General features: G+C 40.1%; 2 protein-coding genes across 3 annotated transcripts in view; one reads left to right on the top strand and one right to left on the bottom strand.

Annotated features, from left to right (window-relative positions):
- Nucleotides 1-21,178, bottom strand: part of LOC101851774 (phosphatidylinositol polyphosphate 5-phosphatase type IV) — a 30,415-nt gene extending 9,237 nt beyond the window's left edge. The window contains exons 1-11 of one of the 2 annotated variants that reach the window (XM_035968167.1): nt 21,128-21,178; nt 13,513-15,140; nt 12,975-13,101; nt 12,151-12,248; nt 11,241-11,365; nt 9,369-9,488; nt 8,858-8,974; nt 7,703-7,873; nt 3,994-4,109; nt 2,259-2,395; nt 241-287 (exon numbers count right to left, since the gene is read on the bottom strand). In XM_035968167.1, the coding sequence (XP_035824060.1) occupies nt 241-287; nt 2,259-2,395; nt 3,994-4,109; nt 7,703-7,873; nt 8,858-8,974; nt 9,369-9,488; nt 11,241-11,365; nt 12,151-12,248; nt 12,975-13,101; nt 13,513-15,116 (2,662 nt within the window). In that variant the 5' untranslated portion in view covers nt 15,117-15,140; nt 21,128-21,178. Of the gene's footprint in view, nt 1-240; nt 288-2,258; nt 2,396-3,993; nt 4,110-7,702; nt 7,874-8,857; nt 8,975-9,368; nt 9,489-11,240; nt 11,366-12,150; nt 12,249-12,974; nt 13,102-13,512; nt 15,141-21,009 lie in introns of both variants that reach the window. The other variant, XM_005088794.3, reaches the window with a different exon arrangement.
- Nucleotides 21,179-21,438: 260 nt separating this feature from the next.
- Nucleotides 21,439-22,957, top strand: part of LOC101851377 — a 26,245-nt gene continuing 24,726 nt past the window's right edge. The window contains exon 1 of the mRNA XM_005088791.3: nt 21,439-22,792. Within this exon, the coding sequence (XP_005088848.2) occupies nt 21,834-22,792 (959 nt within the window). The 5' untranslated portion in view covers nt 21,439-21,833. The remainder of the gene's footprint in view (nt 22,793-22,957) is intronic.

The raw sequence follows: 22,957 nt of genomic DNA, 5'->3' as shown, positions 1-22,957 counted from the left end.
CCCAAGAAGCTTCTCCCTCTCATTATATATTTTTCATATCATGCACACACCTTGTGTTTGTTCAAAGAGTGACCAGTGCTAGTCTAAGTTGAAATATTGAAAGGGTGTTAACTTTGCAGAATTGGTTAATCTTACTATATAGAAAGGGGCATTTACCCAGTATAAGTATCAGTTTAGGTGAAAAGAAGACAGAAACAAGAACATGTGTAAAATACAGTAAAGAAAACGACTGTGCGTTACCTTCCATGTAAACGGCTCTGTCAAAGTGACCGGCCGAGTAGACCGTGCTGGGGAGAGAACAGATCAAATGGAGACTTTCAAAATATGGAGTTACAAAGTGGACTTTCAAAAGAGATATATAAATATAACAAAATGAGGACTTTCCTATTGAGGTAAAAAAAAAGGAGACATTTAAAATGACTGTTACAATGAAGATGTTCAAACTGAAAATGTTCATAAAGATAACTTATGAGAAAGACAGTCCTTTCCATCTATAAAACATGTGAGTTTGAGAATATGGTTGATTAATCACTGAAAACCTTTTTCATCCGAATTTTTAAAAAAAATCAAGATAATTCAGGAGACGGGCTGCATTTATCAACTTGGGCTGAATAGGATAGATTATCTACAGTATCCTAGCAGACAGACAAGAGATTTTTAAAAAATCAATTTATTTTTCTACAAACAAAATCTGCAGAAAGCATTACACCTAGACAATTTGGCAGCATATCGTTCTCAAGTACAAGCACCAAGATACAGACTGGTCTGGTTGCCTTTTTATTTCAGTTTCATCTCCCAAATCCAATGTCTCAGATAAGAATTTTCCTCTCTTTCATTGCCATACAATTTGTTTTAAAAATTAGAAAGGTCAACCTTTTTCTTTTCGTGGATTTAAAAAAAAAGGTGAATTTATGCCCCCATTGACACAATTTACATCATTTGTTTTGAGGTGGGCTTTGACTCTTGCCTGTCAGGGCCAACCCAAGCAAAGAGAGATACAGTAGTCTCTGCCTAAATGCACGCCATACAAAAGCACGCTCCGCTCAAACGCACGCTTTCGTCATCTGACGGGTTTTTTACTACATAATTAGGACATACAAACGCATGGTCACTCCCACTAAATGCATGCTCCGATCCGCGAAACACGCCGTCAGGTAAAGCTTGACAAGGGGAAATTTTCTTTTCAACCTGCTCAGCTTGCATAGACAAGCCTAGAAAACAGGATATTTGGTGAGACTGCCCCTCACGCCGAACTAAGAAAGAGATGGACAGCGTTTTCACACCCAACTGGCCAACTTTCCATACACACAGGTCTCGGTCTATGGCTGGTCTGTGAAATGTTGAGGGTGGGAAGGGGGGGGGGGGACTCAACTGTCTTTTGATAGGTCACGGGAAATGCATTTTGAGAGAACGTTTCTGACTGGTGTTTGGGTGACTGCACGTAGGCTCGTAGGCCTAATGTTTAGTTAGACCTAGATCTAGGCCTGATGCGCAACACGTGTGAATGCCGTAAAACACTAGACAGACCTCTATAGGATTTAAGATTAGCCAAGTAAGTCTAATCAGCTGCGCTCAAAGACCTTATATTCTTATAACGTACTTGTTCAAGAATCACAAGAGAAATGTTTCTCTGAATGAAGAGATCTATGATTCTGATGTTGTCCATGAATTTACGATCGGGGTGGGTGCTTGGAAAGCCACGTGGCCGCGTCGTCGTCTCTATGACTATCCCCAACAGTTTCCTCTTCTTAGGCTATCTGTTCCCGACGTTTTATAGTGCATATTCATTACAATGAGTCCCCCCCCCCCGATCCAACGCCTATATATTCTTAAACGCAGTCGGGAAATCTTTAAAAAATAGTCACGTGTCGTCACATTTTCGGCCCAAAGTGATCCCCACCCCAAAGGGAGGTCACTAGAATATCAAGGCAATGAGATGACTGCGTCCCTTCCTCCCTTTGCAAAGGTTCATGTAAACGCACGCTCCGTATAAACACACGCTAAGGAGCCCTCCCGAGCACCGTGCATTTAGGCGGAGACTACAGTACAACATCTCACTAAAAAGACCAAGATACTCTATTATAAAAAATCTACCCATCACAGGATTCAAACTCGGGTCTACTGCATGCAATAGTAAAGCACCTGACCACTACATCACAGATACTGGTTTCCTTTTTGTAATCTTATTGTCACTTAGATTGGCCCAGAATAGAACATGTTGTCATTGTTTGTATATGTAGTAAGGGGAAACAACTTACTCATCTTTGCCCGGTCGGACTCCAGTTTCGTACTGACCATAGACTGGACGGTGGTCAGAGATCTTGATGGCCATCACAGCATCATAGTGCAAACATGTGACATCATTTTTCTTTTTGCAGCGAAACATGACGCGATCCTGAGAACATGCAAATGCAAGTAAAGCGTAAAGTTAGCGTAAAGTTAATAAACTGATTTAACATCGTGCTACCTGAGAATTACAAAGTTGTATCAGACATTTTTGGACATTTTGAGTTACAAGGCCATGATGTCAGCAACCAAATGTTCTTCTACCAGCTCTCTCAAAATCTATAAAAATATTCGGAATCGTTATCAAAATATTCAAAGAATTGCATTCGAAAAAGCTTGTGTGAAACTAAACAATTTTTACGTAAAATTTCTCAAAATAAGTATTAAGCAGATAGAACTTTGTAAATCTGAGGTAGCGAAAGGTCAAAGCATTGTCAGTGTTGGTAAAAAATAATAATAGATAGCATTTGTATAGCGCATATCCCCGTTCAGCAGCAGGCTCTATGCGCTTTACACTATATTATTACCCCAGCAGACCATAGAACACTCCGAAACATTATCAGTTTCCCAGGAAGCATACAGTGCAAGCAGCCGATTAAGCGCTAAAACATTAACAAACTGACAAGATCTTTCGCTGTCTAAAGCCGGGTACCCATTCCCACCTGGGTGAAGTGAGGAAAATTCGTGTAAAGTGCCTTTCCCAAGGACACAACGTCGGGCCCTTGACGGGATTCGAACCCACGACCTTACGGTTGCGAGTCCGAGAGCCTAACCACTAGGCCACTGAAATTTAAATGGCACTCTTCATGGTCACTGCATGACCTGCACACAGAAACTGATTTTTAAAAATTACTACAGGTATATTCACTTCTCCAAAGGTCTGTATCTTTTCAACACCAAGGTATTCACTCTCCTGGATAGCCCAGGCCTCAGCTGCAGTGACCTAACTAAAAATCATCTGGATTTTACTCATTTACTCATGTATTTATTTATATGTAAAACAATTTCCTGTGTGTTCACTTTAAGACTAACAGCTAAGTTCAAAACCAAAAATGTTGCACAGTTGATTGTTATTACTAAACACAAAAGCGCCAGATGATAGAATTGGGCAGGGTACAAAAAAAAAAAATCATCTGGAATGACAAGAACATCAATGTCAGCTTTTAATTAAGATTAGATTGTTGCATTCCCCTAGTCAGGTCCCTATTTTTAAGTATGCACATGAAACGTGAACCATAACAGCAGACACTGAAAGAAAGATACCGGCGCTGGAAATGAGACTTTTCTGCAAACTCCATGATATCTTGTATAAAGATCGTGTAGCTGACGAGGTAGTAAGAACCAGAATGGTAAAATGTCATTGGATCATCATCATACTATATTAGACAGAGAGCAAGAAAATGACACAAATAAACACTCTGTGAGAGAGAGAGAGAGAGAGAGAGAGAGAGAGAGAGAGAGAGAGAGAGAGAGAGAGAGAGAGAGAGAGAGAGAGAGAGAGAGAGAGAGAGAGAGACAGACAGACAGACAGACACGCACAGACACATACACACAGAGAAAAAGAGAGACAGGGACAGACATGCAGACAGACAGACAGACAGACAGACAGACAGACAGACAGACAGACAGAAAGACAGACAGACAGACAGACAGACAGACAGACTGACTTATTGTGCACTAAGAACAACATCAGACACACTGACTCACTGTGTAAGAAGGGACTCTGTTCTTGGAGCTACTGTCGTATGTGTCGTGGTTCACGTCAAACTTGAACGTCGGGTGGAAGTTGATCCGACCTTCCTGAAATCCTGCAAAGATCTTTCCTGGAAGCAAAAAAAAAATTTTTTTAATTCTCTGATCTGTCTATACAGCGTAACTAGTAATCTCAAGAACTTGCATTGGCATCTCTTCTTGATAACAAGTGCATAGAGTCTTTTTCCTTTTACTGTCCATGAACAGGCAGATTTCTTTAATCAGCTGGAAAAACTAGCTTAAAATCATCTTGCGTGTCATATAAAATTGTACGCCAGGCCAGACGATACAAAAACTGTCTGCCATAAAAATGTATGTATATAGAAACTGCCCACCCAGCAATGCACGTATTCAACAACCGTCTACCTGACAACGTACATATACAGCAACTCGTCGCCTCAGAACTATCTTGTCCAAAGTGTACTTAATTAGTAAAGAGGCACTTTGGACAAAATAGTTTTAAAGCGATGGACTGTCTACCCAATGACGCACATATACGACAACTGTCCACATGACAACGTACGCATGCCATAACTGTCTACCCAGCAATGCACATATAATGACAACTGTCAGCCTAAAACCTGGTTATACAACAATTATCCACCCAACAATGTACGTATACAACAATTGTCTTTCTCAAAATGTACATATATGCAACAACTGTCTACCCAACAAGGTACATATATGACAACTGTCTACCTGACAACATACTTATACAACAACTGTCCACCCAACAATGTACATATACAACAACTGTCTACCCAACAATGTACATATAATGACAACTGTCTGCCTGAAAACATGGTTATACAACAATTATCCACCCAACAATATACGTATACAACAACTGTCTACCTAACAACGTACATATATAGCAACTGTCCGCCCAGAAATGTACATTACAACAACTATATTCCTCACAATGTACACATATATGAGCCATTGCCAAAACGTGGGGAAAAACACACACATCTCACATTAGTGTGCATAAAATGTGATGCATTAGTATTTATTCCTCCAAAACGTATACACACGTCAAATATAGGATGTAGAACCTGCAATAGCAGTTTCAGACCCCATGTCAGCTTTATAATCTTGAGTTTGTAAATTTTGTGCCAAAAATGTTCGTTTTTTAGTGATTCCTGGAGTGTCATTTTGAGCACACCAATGCAAACTTCCAAGAATGTCCAAAATTTAGTACTTTTGGGTGGGGTTTTTTTTACGTGTGCTTTGATCCTATGCCATTTGTCATTGAGAAAGGTTAACTTGCTCAAGAAATCGGTTTATTTGTTTGCAAATAGACGAACAATTCCGATTACTTGTGCGTCTGTCGTGTCGTCAAGGACTAGGTGTTTCAGAAAACACCATTATTTTTCAGTAGAATCACCGTAGCTGGTTAAATCTTTTTGCCTATTGTCGTTAATTCAATACTTCAAAAGCAGCGATGCGCGAAAGGAAAATCGGGTTCCTAGATCTACAATTTCGGTCGACTGTTTAACATTCGCCGTTATTGTCGTCAATTTGCAACGTGCCGGAAGTCCGAATTTCGCCCACTTTTGTTTTGAACGGGTCATCAACAGTGCCCGGATATAATTGTTTTCTTGAGTGACTTCCCCTTACCCGCTTCCCCAGAACAACGGAAGCAACGGGGGAAACAAAAAAACGAAAGTAGTCATTGCCTTCAGCGTCCGGTGACGCACAAGAATTTTGCGTTGAATGTGACGTACTGGGCTGTTTTGCGTGTTTTTAGGCTACTCTGTTGAATATTTTAGTGAAATTGCGGTGTTTACACTGGATTCCTGGAACAAGAGTGTGATGTGTGAACAAACTTCGAGAGATGGATCATTTCTGTGGTTATAGATTTAGCTTTTGTGCTCAGTGATGATGTTTGGGGTGTCGTCATGCAGCCGTACAAGACTGACTGACGTACTAGAAATTACATTGTCCTAAGAGCAAACATTTTTAAAGTAATGTGTGCTCTCTTTACTCAAACAAATAAACAAACATGTCCTTGTTTATCTGTCTAACTCAAAAATACACATTTGTTCTTTGTTGGTATGATATACCTTTTTCCAATACATTGTGTCATTGTGTCATCATTGTTATGTACAAGTAATATTTGTCATCATTGCTAATATCAATAAGTTTTCAACATATATTTCATACATGCAAGATTCATTTAGAAGCAAAATACGCCTTTATTGATCTGTGTATCTCTTAGTGCAAATTTGTTCTTTGTAGGCATGATTTTACCTTTTCCCAGTATGCTTTGTCATCACTGTTATTTACGAGTACTGTTTGTCATAATTAGCAACATAATTGTGATCGTACACTGTCTTTGATATGACCTGATATCAGTTTCAAAGCAAAAGAAACCTCTCCTGGTTTTTAAAAAATTCTTAAAGTGCGCTTTTCTCTCTGGAGGCAAGACTTTTGTCTTTTCCTGTACATTGTGTCATCATTGTTATGTACAAGTCATGTTTGTCATCACTGTTATGTACAGGTCAGCTCAATTGATTTTTTGCTTTTGCCTCATATTAGTTTAAAAATTGTTTTACACATGTGTTTTTCTGGTACTGAGGCTTTGATAACTGTATTTGTACAGCCTTTCACTATTGTGATGTGTTGTCAATGATAATGTCCAATGTGTATCCTTTCTTGTACATAACAATGATGACATGTTCTGTGCACTACGTCATTGTTACAAAGCTTGTCATTTATATTACCATGATGAATGGAGTTCATAGTGTACAAAGTCTTTGTTTACTAAACAAATGGAATTTAAAGTCCATAATTTGCCTTGCTGCTTATCAGTTTTTGTCATCACTGTTACATACAAGAAATACAGTGGTTGCCAAACTAATAGACCCATATCTCCAAATCCGTACATCTCCTTGCTCTGATACTCTAGGAATATGAGCACTAAATGTCAATCTGTGACTGACAGAAAAGAGAGTCAAATTGGTAAGAAAAATTTTTTTGCACCACTGAGTCTCAAGAGAGTCTCACGTTTTGGCAATTGCTCATATATATATTTTTTTTACAACAATTGTTTTCCTCACAATGTACATATACAACAACTGTTTACCAAACAATGCACATATACAACACCTGTCTACATGACAACATACATATCATATACAACACCTGTCTACCTGACAACATACATATCATATACAACACCTGTCTACAAGACAACATACATATCATATACAACACCTGTCTACCTGACAATGTACATAAACAACAACTGTCTGCCAGACAATGTACATATACAACAACTGTCTACATGACAACGTACGTATGCAATAACTGTCTACCCAGCAATGTACATATAATGACAACTGTCTGCCTGAAAACATGGTTATACAACAATTATCCGCCCAACAATATACGTATACAACAACTGTCCACCTAACAATGTACATATACAACAACTGTCTACCTGACAACGTACATATATAGCAACTGTCCGCCCAAAAATGTACATTACAACAACTGTCTTCCTCACAATGTACATATATGCAACAACTGTCTACCCAACAAGGTACATATACGACAACTGTCTACCTGACAACATACTTATACAACAATTATCCACACAACAATGTACATATACAACAACTGTCTTCCTGATAATGTACGTACACGTTAACTGTCTCACCTTCTGTCATATATTTATGCAGCTGGTCTCCACCCAGCAATGTTTCAAAATTGGGAAATTCCTCGGCAGTGATTTGATGAACTTTTCCCTCCACTGCGTGGCGTTTTCGCTCGATGCGAAAGTTCAGATCCCCAAACCAGAAAACACAGTCAAACATGGCAGTCACGTCAGCTGGGGGGAAATGGCAAATAACTGTAGATAGAACATATGTTAACATAACTGCCTGAGAGTAGCCCTCAGGGACAGATATGTTCAGGTAGAACATACATAAAAATAACCTTCACAGAGAAATATGTATATAGAACATGCATACAAATAACCTTCACAGAGAAATATGTATATAGAACATGCATAAAAATAACTATGTGTATGTAACTCTCACAGACAAATATGTCCAGATACCACAAACGTAAAAATAATCCTCTGAGACAAATATGTTCAGAAAGAACAAGCGTAAAAATAACCCTCTGAGATAATACATTTGGATCGAACATAATAATAAGATAAGATAAGATAAGATACATCTTTATTGTCCAGATCCTGGCACATTGGTTTGGTGTTCCACCACGAGTACACACACACACACACACACACACAAACACACACACACACGTGCACGCACATGCACAAACAAGTAGGCTTACAATCACATACATAATATAAATGAACAGCAATATAAACAATAATAATCGTAAGCTAGATACACACTCAATGATATTTTGATGCATGCTCTAAGGTCGCAAATACACTAAACAAGATAGATGGTTAAGATGGAAGCATTTTGATAGATGATGGTAAAAATGACCTTCTGTATCTTTCTTTGTTACAGATCAGAAGCATGGGTGTTTTACTTCTGACTGATGTTTTTATTTGAGGGAACAAGGGATGTTTGTTGTCTAAAAAGATGGAATTAATTTTCTTAGTGCAAGCTGATTCCATCAATATGTAAAAATAAACCTCCAAGACAAATATATTTAATATAGAACAAATGTGCAAATAATTCTCAAAGACGAAATGTTCAGATAAGTAAAAAATAAGTCTCAAAGACAAAATGTTTAAATAGAACTTACAAAAAAATAATTCTCAAAGACAAATATGTTCAGACAGATCATAGGTAAAAATATCTAGTTGTGAGTAACCCTCAGCAACTCTCACCTGTTTTTTTGGCTGCGAGCGAGTTGCACATGGACTTGGGGAACTTCATCTCCTGGATGACCTTGCAGTAATCTCCCAGGCGGTTTTTCTTTCTCGAATTGTCATTGTCTCTGTCAGCTGAGGAGCAGGACATTTTTTTCCTGTGAATTCAGCTATTTTGAAGTTCAGCAAAACATCCTGGCTATTCTAAATAGTCCTGGCTGTTCCCCCCAAAAAAGCCTATCTTCGTTTGATCTTGCTCTGCAGGGTGCAAAAAAATGGAAATTAGGCTTACTCCTTTTAGTTTTAAAATTTTTTAATAACAGTTGTGAATTTATATTCTCATTTTCAAAAGGTCTGCAAAAATTATGAGAATAGACCAAAACAAAAATTGCAACTTCTATGGTTTCAAGATCAGATTACATATTCTAAAAAACACACTGGGGTAACGTATAGGGCATCAACTTAAGAGTGGAGGCGCCCTCCAACAACCCACTCAGGTAAAACAACAAGAAAAGAAGAATCCACGTACAGGTGAGATGACAGTTGATGAACAGGTAAGAGGTGCCAAACAAAGTAAAGCAGATGCCAATGGCTCCCTTTGTCTTGACCATGGTCATCGCTCTGAGAGAGATCACGTTGTCCTCCGGGGCTGAAACACACACATGTGACACCTTGTTTTAGCAAGTGTTTTACAGCACTTGTAACACAATAAGGTCATATAAGTGCCGAAGATTACAGGTGTTACAAGAGAGCAACAAACACAAAAAAAGAAGGAGGGGAGATAAAGACGATAGATGTTTGATAGGAAAGAAGAAGCAAACCACACCAGAGCACCCGCCAACCACACACACACATCTCGGATTGGAAATATTTCAGAATAGTTTTCTACATCATGAAAGGATTGTAAAATAACAGAATGTTTTACATCCCCATCATCATCATTTAGATCAACTGTTTCAACCACACCACTGGGGGGCCAATCCGAGCAGAGTGAAACACAGCAACCCAGCAGACATACAACAGATAAGATAACTTTCTCCAGTCTCCAGAATAAAATGCAGAAACCGAACTAATGTCATCTGCATGCAACGGCAAAGAGTGCAATCATGAAAACATAAACACCAGAAGTTGTGACATGTTCTGAGGATTCAATGTTATCCAACTAAAGGACAGAAAGTCATACCTTCCTGTGCCATCATCAAAAGAAACATTGATGAGGATTTAGATCAAGATTTAGCGGAGGAGGAGGAGGAGGAGGAGGAGGAGGAGGAGAACAACAACAACAACAACAACAACAATCAGAAAATGGGGATAAGCCTCGAAACATTAAGTGCTATTTGAATTAAAACTTCATTTTATAATCAATCTCTTGTCATTTATTTAGTATCTTTATCATATCCCATTACTTTGGAAGACAACAGGTAAAAAGAAAAATTTTCATTTTCAAGCATACTGGTGGGGGGGTTTTTTTGGAATAGTATCAGAACATGACCTCAGTGGAAGTGAGTTACAGAGTAACGGAAGCAGCACAAGAGTCAAGCAAGGGCAGATAACAAAAGGACAGAGTTGCCAGGTAATGGCAACAATACATGTGTCAAGGGGACAACAATGGGATCGATTTACATTGTAACGGCGACAATACAGGTCACTTCCTCAGAATTACACAGTTCTATCTGACATTTTAGTCGTTTTTGAGTTACTAAGATCGTGAGGTCAGAAACCAAATGTTCTATCTGCTCTGTCAAAATCGTACCATTATTCAAAGTCGTCATCAAAATATTCAAAGAATAGCATAAGAAAAAGCTTGACATGTGGTGAAATTCAAAATCTTTGATGTTGAATTTCTCAAAACTAGGTACTGAGCAGATAAAACTTCGTAATTCTTTTTTTTTCATAGTAGAGGGTTTTACGGCGCTCACAACTGCATAAGGTCATATGAGCACCAAGGGGTGGGCGTCAACAGAGAAGTCTTTACAGGGAATCAGACTTATTCTGCTCACCTCTCTAGCTTCCACAGCACAAGGTCAACTTTGACTATCAAGGCACCCCAAAATAGCAGGTCACAAGAGAGTGACAAACATTCAAAAGAAGTAGAGGAAAATTACAATAGTAAGGATAAGGAAAGAAAAAGCAGCAGTTCCCTGTTGTAGATCAGGCACAGTTATAAGCGTGACATGAATCAGCCCATTTACAATTCTACTGTGCTTGAACGAGAAATGTCCCCCCTTTGGGAATGGCCTAAAGACACTACAGTCAGTGACACTGCCCCGGGGGGTTTCGTAATTCTGAGGTAGCGAGATGTCAAACAAGGAAACAACAAAGGGACCGAGCTTGTGTGACAGATTACTTTATCGTTGTGACAGCGACAACTCAAAAGCTAAACAAGGGTAGGTAAACCTACTGGAGCAGAACCAGATGAGGTCCCGGCGTACGTAGACCACTAGGTGCAGCGAGCCCAGAGTGACCGAGTGGAACATGACATGGGACGGGCCTAACGTCTCTTGTAGACGCACCTCCCATTCTTTCCTGGACAAATGCAACAACAACAACAACTGTTACAACAGCAGTGCTAGTCATAGGTCTGGATTAAATGTGAGCACTGTAAAGTAAGGACATGTCATGATCTGTTTAGTTTTAGCAGAGGTTTTACAGCACTTGCAACTGCATAAGGTCATATGAGTGCTAGAAGATTAGAGGTGTTACAAGAGAGTAACAAACATAAAAAAGAAAAAGGGGAGATAAGGACGATAGATGTTTCATTGGAAAGAAGAAGCAAACTACACCAGAGCACCTGCCGACCACCCACTTATGATCTGCAAGCTGTAACACTCCATAAGTGGTGTTTTATTTGTTACATCAAATTTGAAAGTCTTGAGTAAAAAAAAAGCACACTGATATAATGACACACCGTTTAACCCAGGAGAAAAGCAAGACAGAAAGAGAGACAGAAACAATACGAGGTGAGAAAAGAAGTAGGGCCTACATGTAGCACCCTCCAACTACCTGTAATTTTTTTATTGGTGTATTTTAAAGTTACAATATGGGTAGCATATGTAGGATATGTCATTTCATTTTTTAAATCAAATTTAAACACTCTTATTATAAAGTTACAACATTGGTTGGGCTGTTCACTCCCCCCCCCCCCCCCCCCCACCATCTCCAAGCTCTCCCAAATCTGTACAAGTCAAGGCATAGGTATTATGTCTATAGGAACAGATAATATGCATGTTAATAGCAAACCCTCCCCCCCCCCCCCCCCCATTCCCCAAAATAAAATATATAAATTAAACTAACAAGCAAACCCAACTTACTTGTTCATGGCATTTTCTTGGGTTCCTATGGCATATATGTCTTGAACATAGTCACATTTCTCTGGAAGAATGAAGTCGTCTAAAGATGACACCACATCCTGGAGACAGGGAAAGAAAATTTTTAACCAAAAGCTCAAAACACTGCAGCTCTCTCAACCAACGATAATAAATCTCTATACATTATCAATGAAAAATCAATATGACAACTTTAGCAAAGAGACTCTACAATATTTAAATAAGGAATAAAAAAACAAAACAAAATGGAATAAATGTATTAATCAGCATTAATAGATATCTTGCAAGTTGAAATCACTGATTAGGGACTACATCTTTAAATATAAGTTGACCAAAATGGTGCGGCATGTCTATGGATGTAATATGAAACAGTATTTAAAAAAACCCTGATAGTTCTGCACAAACAGCTTATACAAGAATTGGCAAAGCTCAGCTATTCTTCACACATTTACTTTTTGAACAGGCAGTTTTGAAAAGTTTCCATTAAAAGAAGTTATGCTTGAATTTGGGAAACTGTTGTTGACTCCTTTGATTTATGATGACAACTCATGGTACCGAGTGCTGCAATGTGTTGTAACTGTAGTCATGATTGAGTTAAATAAACACTCCTTGTGGGTGGTTGGTGGGTGCTATGGTGTTGTGGTTTGCTGCTTCTTTCCTATCAAACATCTATCGTCCTTTTCTCCCCTCCTTTTTTTTGGGGGGGGGGGGATACGTTTCTCTAGTAACACCTCTAATCTTTGGCATTTATTTGACTTTATTGTGTTGCAAGTGCCGTAAAACTCTTACTAAAACAAACAAAAACAAACCTTGAGTTCATTCATGTTCCAGGTGCCCACCAACACGTGCACTTTCCGTTCTGGGAAATAACGGTCCAGCTCCTCCGCACTGAGAAGAGACGTGGTGCCCTCGCTAATGCTGCCCTCCAGGTAACTCCTGTTTCATGAAATAAAAATGGTGATTATTACAGTTTCTATTTGGGTTGTAAAATTTTAAAAAATCAAAAATAGTTTGATCAGGCGGTATGTTCCTAATTGTTCAAACCTCCTCTTAGGACCATCAGCCCTGTCAAATCAGTGCTAACAACGGGTAGAACCGGGGTTGATGTGACACAAAATAAACACACAGACCAGGAATAACAGGAAGATATGCAAAACTCAAAACAAAAAGAGTAAAAACGTAACAATTTTATAGCAAACTTTTAGCACCCCTATTCATAAAACTTAGACCACAAAAAAAAAATTTGTTCTAACACTAACATAATCTAATCAAAGCCATTGACAAGCACGGATACTATGAAGATAGTACTATCCAAAGAGAAAGATATATAGTTCCCACACTACTTGCCTAGACCTTGCTTCCTTGGTGGTGATGACAGGCAACACGCTGGTAGACGCAAAGGACTTCTGGGACAGGCGATCAGCCGTGCTGGGTGTGCCCGAGTCCGACTTGTCTGCTGCACCTCTACAGGAGCCTGTGGCTGGCCGCGCGTTGGGGTCAATTCTATAGGTGGTCCTCATACTGTGAGAACAAAACTCATCTGTCATGGGTGGGGGCTGAGATTTGGAGTTGATTGGTTCTAACCGAGCAGACGATGGAGGAGTTGCGATGGAGCGCACGGTGTGTGGGTTCTCCGAGGAGAATATGACCTGTGTGCTTTTGTTGCTGCCCTCGGGGTCGGCCAGGAGAATCTGGCCAAAACGTGAAGCGTGAGTCGTTTGTGAGTTGTCGCGGGACTCATAATCTGTTTCTGATGACGGTTTGCTTGTAGTTGGGGAGAGTTTTCGATCACAGCTTGATCTCCGTGATGATTGTCGCTGGACGGTGGAAGAAGGACTTTTGCTTCTGCTCCTTGTCTTCAGGTATTTATCCCTTGGAGAAGTGTATGGAGACAAGTCAGAAGGGCTGGTGTGAAAACCACCTACAGCAGCATTACTGTCGCCATCAGTTCGGTGAGAACTTGACCTGTCACTGTTTACACTATTGGCACTACGGCTAATGGGAGGTTTGCCACAGTCGGCATTGTCTTTTTCACTCGGAGATACGCCAGACCCTTTCATTCTTAAGGCTTCTTTGGAATTTCTACGCTTTAAAAGTCTCTGAGATTTCCCTCCCTGTTCAGAAGAGATCTGAGATGCTTCAAAATTACCGTCTACACTATTATTAGAAGAATTTACAGCACCAGGTGATAAACACACAGAATAAATGTCTAAGTCTACATTAGACGAATTACTGCTTTTCACAGTACTATTTTGATTTAGAGGACTAGATGAGTTTTTCTTTTTCTCTTCCACTTCGGGCTCATCTCCTGATAAGCCTGGCTCTCTATTGCGTTTTTCCCCTTTGGACAGCATGACGTAGCCGCGGGGGGTTCGGGGGGTGGTTCGAGGGGTTCGAGGGGTAATTGGCGGTTTGGGCACAAACCCACTTTGACTGATGGTAGACTCCACAGAGTCCGAGTGCTCTCCTCCCATCTTCAGGTTTTTCAACCGCTGAATCGTGGACGCATCAGACATTGAAGTAGACGAGCCCTTCCTTTCCAAACGTCTTTCTCTCCTTCTGTCTTTCTCATCAGTGTCAAAGACACCCCCAGCTTTGCTATGTTCCACATTGTCCATACTTGACTCTGACGAGACCGCTCGACTTCTCGGTTTTGGTCGGGGCTTGGTTCCATTTCTCGGCACCACATTTTTCTCAACCGGAAAACTCACCCTCTCATTACTAGCTGAGTGCATTTCCCCATTGTCTTTGACCATCCCATCAGCGGTTCTAGGATCAGAAGCAAATTCATCTTGAATTTCCAAATTCTGCACAGATGGATTGGAATTTTGCTCTCTCTGTTTCCTTTCCTTCAACTTTGCTAATGTACTTTTCTTCTTCTGGCGGGGTCGTGGGGTAGCTGGTTTAGCTGTTAGCTCATCTGTTTCCATTGCACTTTCAAAATCTTGCATGGCTGGACGGTAGTTATGTCAGACCTGAAAATGAAAAATAGAACTTGTTTTACTCTCTGGGATTAGTTATCTTGACTAAGGAATAGAGAAAAAACACAATGATAACCCATAGTGATATCACAAAATCAAGGGAAAAGAGCAGTCATACCAAAAATATGAAGCAGAAATCAGACTACACAAAGCCATTATGGCACAGTCTAAAATAGCCTACTTTGTGTAATCATCTTTTCCAAAATTTGGATCATTTTCCTCTTTCTACATCTCAAATGACCGGCATGTCCATTTGTTTTCAACAACAACATGGTTTCCTTTTTTCATTAGTTTACACCAGCACCAAAACCTGTGATGTAATCGATGCTACAAAGCACAGTAAAATCAATATTACTCTCTATGGCAAGGTGAGGGAGTTTTTATTCCAAGCATGTAGACATAATTAATAATAATAAAAATAATTAAATAATGACAGTTTCGCCCTTTGAAGAACTTCAGTGTCTAGGATCTTACCCCTCCAGTGAATCCCAAGCTTTCTTCAGAGACTGGAGATCATAAAACCCATTGACCTTGCTGGCATGTGTCGTGTACCTTCTCCAAGACTCAATACCATATATAAAGCGATTGCTAATACAACAGCATCATACACACCGAGTTTTGATTCTGTCATGTATACCAGAGTGGTCCCAAATTCTATTTCTGAGTCTACCAAATGCAGAACCAGCTTTGCTTGTTCTGCAAGTAACCTCATCCTCAATTCTGGCATTAGCACAAAGGGCATTTCCTTGATAGGTAAAATTCTCCACTGCCTAGAGCTGGCTATGATGCACTATGATGACTGGGTGAGCAATGTTTGTTGAGTAGGTTAGTGGGGGACTTCAGTCTTTTTTGTGCTGATGGTGAGCATAAAGTTGCCACATACACTGGAGAAAGAATCCATACATTATTGTACGCTGGTCTGGCATGTGACCATAGCTACAGTCATCAGCAAATAAGAGGTCACATACCAGAGCCTTTCCAGTTTTTGTGCACACTCACATTGGAGCCATTGCACAACCTTGCTTTATGCCATTTGTAGCAGATCAACAAATTTCAAGAAATTCACAGCCTCATGGAAGATGAAGCATGAGATATGCCAGTCCACAGTACCCAAGGTCTAAAAGACCATAGAGAACTGTGTAGACTGTGAAACAGATCCTTATGAAGGTAAACGACAGTGACCTGCATCCTCAACTTCCAAACAACAGACAAATAAGACCAAGTCTTCACTAGCAGAGATGCTCATTGGGAAAAAAGCTGAAGACATTTCCTCATTCTGCAAACCAAATCAAGTAGACCGTTAGTAGTCATGTAATCAAAGCCAGGAAAAAGAAACATGCAAAATACTACAACAATCACATGAAAGACCTCATGACTTTGAAACTCCAGGAATTCATCAGGTACAGTCCGTGCCGGCTTTAAGCACGCTGGTATAAAGCACGTTTCAGACGCAAGCATGCTAAATGGCTCTTACCGAATTTTTGCTATAAAAATTACACGCCTTTAAGCATGGTAACTTCGGCTTTGGGCACGTTTCATTTACAAGACAGTCAATACTTTCATGATGAGCCATCAAAGTTCGAACACAGTCTACACCGCAGCAGTGAGTGTGTTAAGTGAAACACAAAGAACGCAATTGTTGGACACACACACACATTCACAGAGAGGAAGGCAGAGAGATGCACACAGCCGCGTGCATGGACATAGGATCTAGCCTAGGGCAAAGCTACACACAGACGAAAAAAATACAAAGAGAGTCGGGGTGACAGGAAAGGAGGGCTGTTTGCGATTTCACCTTTACCCCTCGCTATCCGATAATCCTGATTATGTATCACTCGCGACATGGGATGAATGTGGCACAGCGGGCAGTGGTACGCACAGGCAGTGTGTAAGCCTAGGCTTAGCGTGCTGTACCGTGACTAGCCATCTAAATTAAGTTTTCCTTTCCCATTCGACCAAAGATACTCCACTACTTTGATTCGACAAAACAAACAAACAAAAACTACCATGGCGGGTAAAAATGACAGCCCATCCTTTTGCGCGACCACTACTTACGAACAAAGGGTAATATAACTCAGGAAATTTTCAACTTAAAAATCTCTGGATTATGAACAATGTCTACTTCGCACTCAAGCACGCTTCGGCATTTTAAGCATGCTTATGCTTTCTCCCGATGACCGTGCTTAAAGCTGGCATGGACTGTACTGAGACAATTGCAGCAGTACGTGGAAACCAGATCAAGTGAAAAATCAAGCAGATAACAGCTGTCTTACATTAAACGTACAAGGTGTGATTTCCTTCGCAGAAACCGACAGCACCTCTTGCAGTCTGGAAAGGCTCATTATGTCCTTCAACCAGACCAGTTCAAGGGTGGTTCCTACGAAAGGAATGTCCTCCATACCGTCCCTGTACCAATATGTGTCAAGCCTAACCTAGAACGTCTAGATAACTTGTAGATTCAACACAAAATGATCAAAAAGAGTACAAACACACTCCTGATCATAAGGGCACTCCACACCTCCTTCATGGAAACACTTTGACCCACACACAGTGCTTCTCATTAAATCACTGAAAGTGCCTACACAGTATGAAAGCCAAAGAAATACTGTTTATAAATAAGTCATTGAAAATGTGATTCATTGTTAACCACAGCACTCTTGCAAAAAACACATTTTAACATATTTTCACTTTAAAGTAAAAGCTACAGAGCCATTTATTTTAATTGTCATGTAAAACTAACTCACCACTGGGAATATTTTTGTGCAAAATCCTGTTATGATGACATCACATATTATATGATTCCAAGGTAATGAACATATTCACAAAACTAAATGAAACTATGATGAAGTTATGAGTGTATATATCAATAGCTTTGATCAAACTGGCAAACTTTGTTGTAACGTGACCCACTTGATGAAGAGTCCTTCACCCTCCTGCATCTACTTACTCTCACAATGGTCTCGTTAGCGCATTGACAGTCTCACATACATTTCATATATTCAATAGTCATACATTGCCAGGATGTAACACAATCTGCCCCTGACTAAATGTTAGTCTAAACTCAAAAAAACTTAATGCAAAGTAGTCCTCCTATATTTAGGACCAATGAATGATGATAGAAATAATGGGCTTGGCTAATGACAGAGTGGGCCTGACCTATACTATATCTACTGGTAATGGTTTACTTTCTCGCGTTTAATTCTGGGGACTTCCGTAACGAGCGACCACTCTGACTGAACTCTATGAATTATAACTCAACGAACTCAATGGCCATCAAAATTTGTACGGAAGGCCTAAAGCCAGTATGTTGCTACCTACAAAACGATGAAATTGCCGTGGTTTACGTATACAATGTTTTGAACATCCATTCGAGGATGCATAGAGTTAGTTCTAGATCTAGATCGTCTAGGGGCGGCCGGAATTTAACGTGAAAAAGTAAACAATTGACGATCTACCTACTATAGGCCTACAAACTACAAACTTTAAAAATCAAACGCACAGCCAAGTCTGAAAACAAAAATATAACACACATCACCAGGAAATGGAGGCATGAGACTGCACCCATAATTCAATTTAAATAAGGTAGCGTCAATTGCCACCGAGTGACGCGGTGGCAATTGACAAAAATTGACTTTTTGTCAATTGCCACCAAGTGAAGCGGTGTCAAGTCTGAAAACAACACTATCTTTAGCATTATACACAATGTATGACCAATGAGTCAATTTGTTCTTAACTAATTTCATTGGACGAGCATCTAGTCTAGAGCTACGGTACCAACTTGGCCTGTTTTCAATGAGACGTATCTAGATCTAGATCTAGATCTAGGCTAGCCTTAGCCTACACTTTGGTGTAGAACCAACACAGGCAATTCTAGAAGTAGGCCTAGAAAGGTCACAAACGCACATAAACTCAAGCAGAAATTCACATTATATCAGGGAACATAAATCGGGGGACGGGGGTCAGGAAAAGACACACACACACACACACACACAGGCGAACGCACAACACCGAGGACTCGAGCACAATAAGCTAGATCTACCCACAAACGCAAAAGAGCTCCAATTTACTCGGTGGCAATTGACAAAAAGTCAATGTTTGTCAATTGCCACCGCGTCACTGGGTGGCAATTGACACTACCTTTAAATAAACATTAAGTTAATCAAAAGGCCGTCGTTATTCGGACTCGAGTCCGAATAAAAAAAATTCTTATTCGGACTCGAGTCCGAATATGAAAAAATGTTATTCGGACTCGGGTCCGGAAAAAAGGAAGTGTCTTCGTTCTATAGATCTAACGTTCAGTGCTTCCAATTTTTCGCCATTTTTTAGTTTCCCCCACACCTTATCTGCCGATCCAATGCCCGCCACCTCATTGATACGCCTCCCTCCCACCCCCCCCCGCGCTTCCCATTTTCCTTGATGTTGTTGAAGGCCCCATTGAAGATCTGCAGACCACCTGGCATATTATGAGCTGTGAAAAAAAAAAAAAGACCGATTCGTTCAAATACACAAGCCTGTGTCATATCGATTGTTTACCAAGAAAAAGTTGTGTTGCTGTGTAGAGCTGAGCATACGGCAACTTTTGATTCCATAGACCAGCGCACAATTCATTACGTATTCATTACGTAGATCTACGTCAAGACTAGCTTATTATTGTAATAATGATAAGTTGCCAGGGGGAAAAAGACCGACGCTTATGCGACGTTCAAAGCCCGGACCGATAGTGCCCCCCACCACCCTCCCCGACACGCACACAGCCACACGTGTGCAGGCCGCCCATCCGACCCCGACACATGCTAACGAGCCATCTTTAATTGCTTCTGATGACCTCTTGATAAATAAACATTTATTAGAAGCGCTATAACTTTTCAGGCCGGCCTCAAATTCATCGTAAGATTAAAACTCGGCTCCTGCACAAAACGCCTTTTTGCTCGAAGTGATCCCGGTCTCTACCCAGCCTGAGGCGAGTCACGAGTGAGGCAGGACAGGAAGCCGAATTCACGAGTCACAGGAAGTCGGAAGTGATGTCATGCTGGACAAGAATCAGAGTCCGAATAACATTTTTCCATATTCGGACTCGAGTCCGAATAATCACTTCGTAATCAAAAGGCCACCTCTATTCTCACCCAGAGTGAGAATAGTGAAGGCGAGTCTTGTGGCTATTCTCACCCGGTGCGCGTTCACCAAATTTTGCGTTCACCCTAAACCATAGAATTCTACACTGTGAGGAAAAATTGTAGAATTCTGTGCCGTGAACAAACGTTCCATTACAACTGTAGCCTACTAAAAGCGTACAATTTTGTCTGTGGGCAGTGGAGAGAGAGAAAGAGAAAGAGAGAGAGGACTAGCGCGAGAATTTCCGGGCAAAACAAAATGGCGACCCGCGTAGTTCGGCTCGATTCGAAAAGTTAAATAGCCGTAGCATCTTTGTAGACAACCAAATTAATTTACTTTTGTGTTTGAACATCATTTTTTAACTTTGTTTTGGTCAATTTGATCGTCCACACCGATAGACAGTATTCAGAAAGAGACAGAGAGAGAAAGAAGAGGGGAGGAGTTGATCTTGCGAGAACTTCCGGGCGGGTGAGAATAGCCACTTTCTAATCAAAAACAATCCCCATTAACACACAACATCAACACTAACTCACTGACAACGTCACAACAACAGGTCGAGTATAACAACTATAGATATTTTATTAGATCTAGATCTAGATCTAGATCTAGATCTAGATCTAGATCTAGATTTCTATATCTGTATATTAGATCTATAGGCCTAAATCTAGATTCCTATTTCCTTCCAAAAAGTTCATCAATCAAAATGACAATTAATTTTGCATTCGCTCTCTCGCACAGTACAACTTCATACCCCAACGAAAATGATGCAGGAAACACATAATCAATTATGTGATCAGCTGTGATGAAAGTGATATGCTTATCGTGTTTTGAAGAGGGGTAATGCCGGTAACACAAGGAGGAATACACACATAGAGGACAGCTTGTCTGATCCCTTCTTGATTGTGTGTTGTTGAGGTAAACAGGAATGCTACTTCAGCGCTACAACGCATGCGTGGTTTCCAAAGTTTGGGTCGTTTCCTGTTTATAATTACGACAAGTAAATATCATTTTCAATACATAAATATGAAATTTTAATATTTCAACAGATTGTTAGACTATAACTTTGATTCAATAGTTGTGAGGGTACCATAGTTTTGAAAGGGTTTTAGTCATCTGCTAAAGTCGCAAAAAATTAGATGTTCTTTCTATTGAAGTGGTGGTGCTTGACACCATAGTCCATTGCGTTTTCTTTTCTCTTCAATAGCTTTTAAGACATGTTTTGACTCTGCTGAAGCTATATAACTATTTTCAATAGCATATAATAGCTTTTTAATACTTTTTACTACTGTTTATAAGAAATGACTGAGATTATAGAAATATAGTTCTCAGGCGGTAGGCTAAAAAATAGAACAGCGGAAGCAGTAGTTTAGCGTGCCTGCCGACCAAGTTTGGCTCCGTGCGAGATTTTCAGTTGTAAGTCAGTCAGTGGGTGTGGTACACGGTACAGAGGAACGGACGGATTGTGACTCGTGGATATGGAATAAAACTGGATAGAGCCGTTATGACCGTGAAGAAATCTCACCAACTGAAAGAATTTACGAAAATACTCAAAACCTAAACAGCCATGTTAGAGTCATGAATGAAGAAAATGGCAAGCATGAATTCAACTTTTTTCTAGATAAACAAATACAGCTTAAACTTTTGGAGGCTGATGAAGATACTATTGCAAAGGAGGCATTAGCTATCCAAGCTCAGTCGAGCAAAACCAAAGGAATTATTATCCAGAATTCGTCATTGGGCCTTCTCCCAACCAGCAATGCCTCATCGGCAAAACCCAGTCAAGGTGTTCCCAACAAATCATTTAAAGAGTTGCAGAATTTCCAAATCTGTGGATGGAGCTCTAATCCAACTATAGTCTACCGGAAACATGAAAATGAAGGAACCACTAAGACGAGAGGGAGCCTTACGGCAGCTAGCAGAGACCTTCTTTTATCACGGGACTCCCGAAGCCGTTCTTCAGGATATCCCCAGGACTTTGTGTTCAGGCACTATGCTGATCCCAGAAAGTATATTGAGCAATATAGAAGAGAACATGTGTGCTATGATACTGCCAATTCATCTGCTACAAAGAGTGAGTTTTTGGATTCACGTAGGTTTTATGCTTATAACCAGTACTCTCCTCTTGCTGTTGCTACTCAAAACACATCTTTTCATCAAAGCAATTCACTGCCATCAAACCAGCAAGAATGTCTTATTCAAAATACTGATCATCAAAAAGCACAATACACTCAGTCAGTTTCTAACGCAAATAAACGAGAATTACAGAAACAGACAATTATTGCAAATTTGCGATCAAATCAACAACATCAGTATAAACTTGCAAATACAAATCAACAAAAGATGGACAGTGTACAATCCATTGTGTCTGGATCTGAGACTTCTGATGGAGCGGAGAGAAAACGAACAGGTTCAGCAAAAGAGAGATCCACACCAACAGTCAATGGAATTTCTGTACACAAAACAGTGGCCACAAAGGTGAATGTACCCAGTGCAGGATTTGGTGCTCGTGCAAATAACAAACCTTCTCTGCCCAGGTGAGTTCTATGGGTTAGAAACATCATTGTGTTTCTAGATCTAGTCAAGAGACTTTAATGAAATGTTTTCAGATCAAATTGTTCAATAGAGAACTCTATTTATTTCATTTTAGTCGTATTAGTTGGTCGTTGTCTCTCTCTCTCTCTCTCTCTCTCTCTCTCTCT

The sequence above is a fragment of the Aplysia californica genome, unplaced genomic scaffold (assembly GCF_000002075.1).
Source record: "Aplysia californica isolate F4 #8 unplaced genomic scaffold, AplCal3.0 scaffold00001, whole genome shotgun sequence".
Classification (NCBI taxonomy): domain Eukaryota; kingdom Metazoa; phylum Mollusca; class Gastropoda; order Aplysiida; family Aplysiidae; genus Aplysia; species Aplysia californica.
This window is presented reverse-complemented; position numbering and strand designations above follow the sequence as displayed.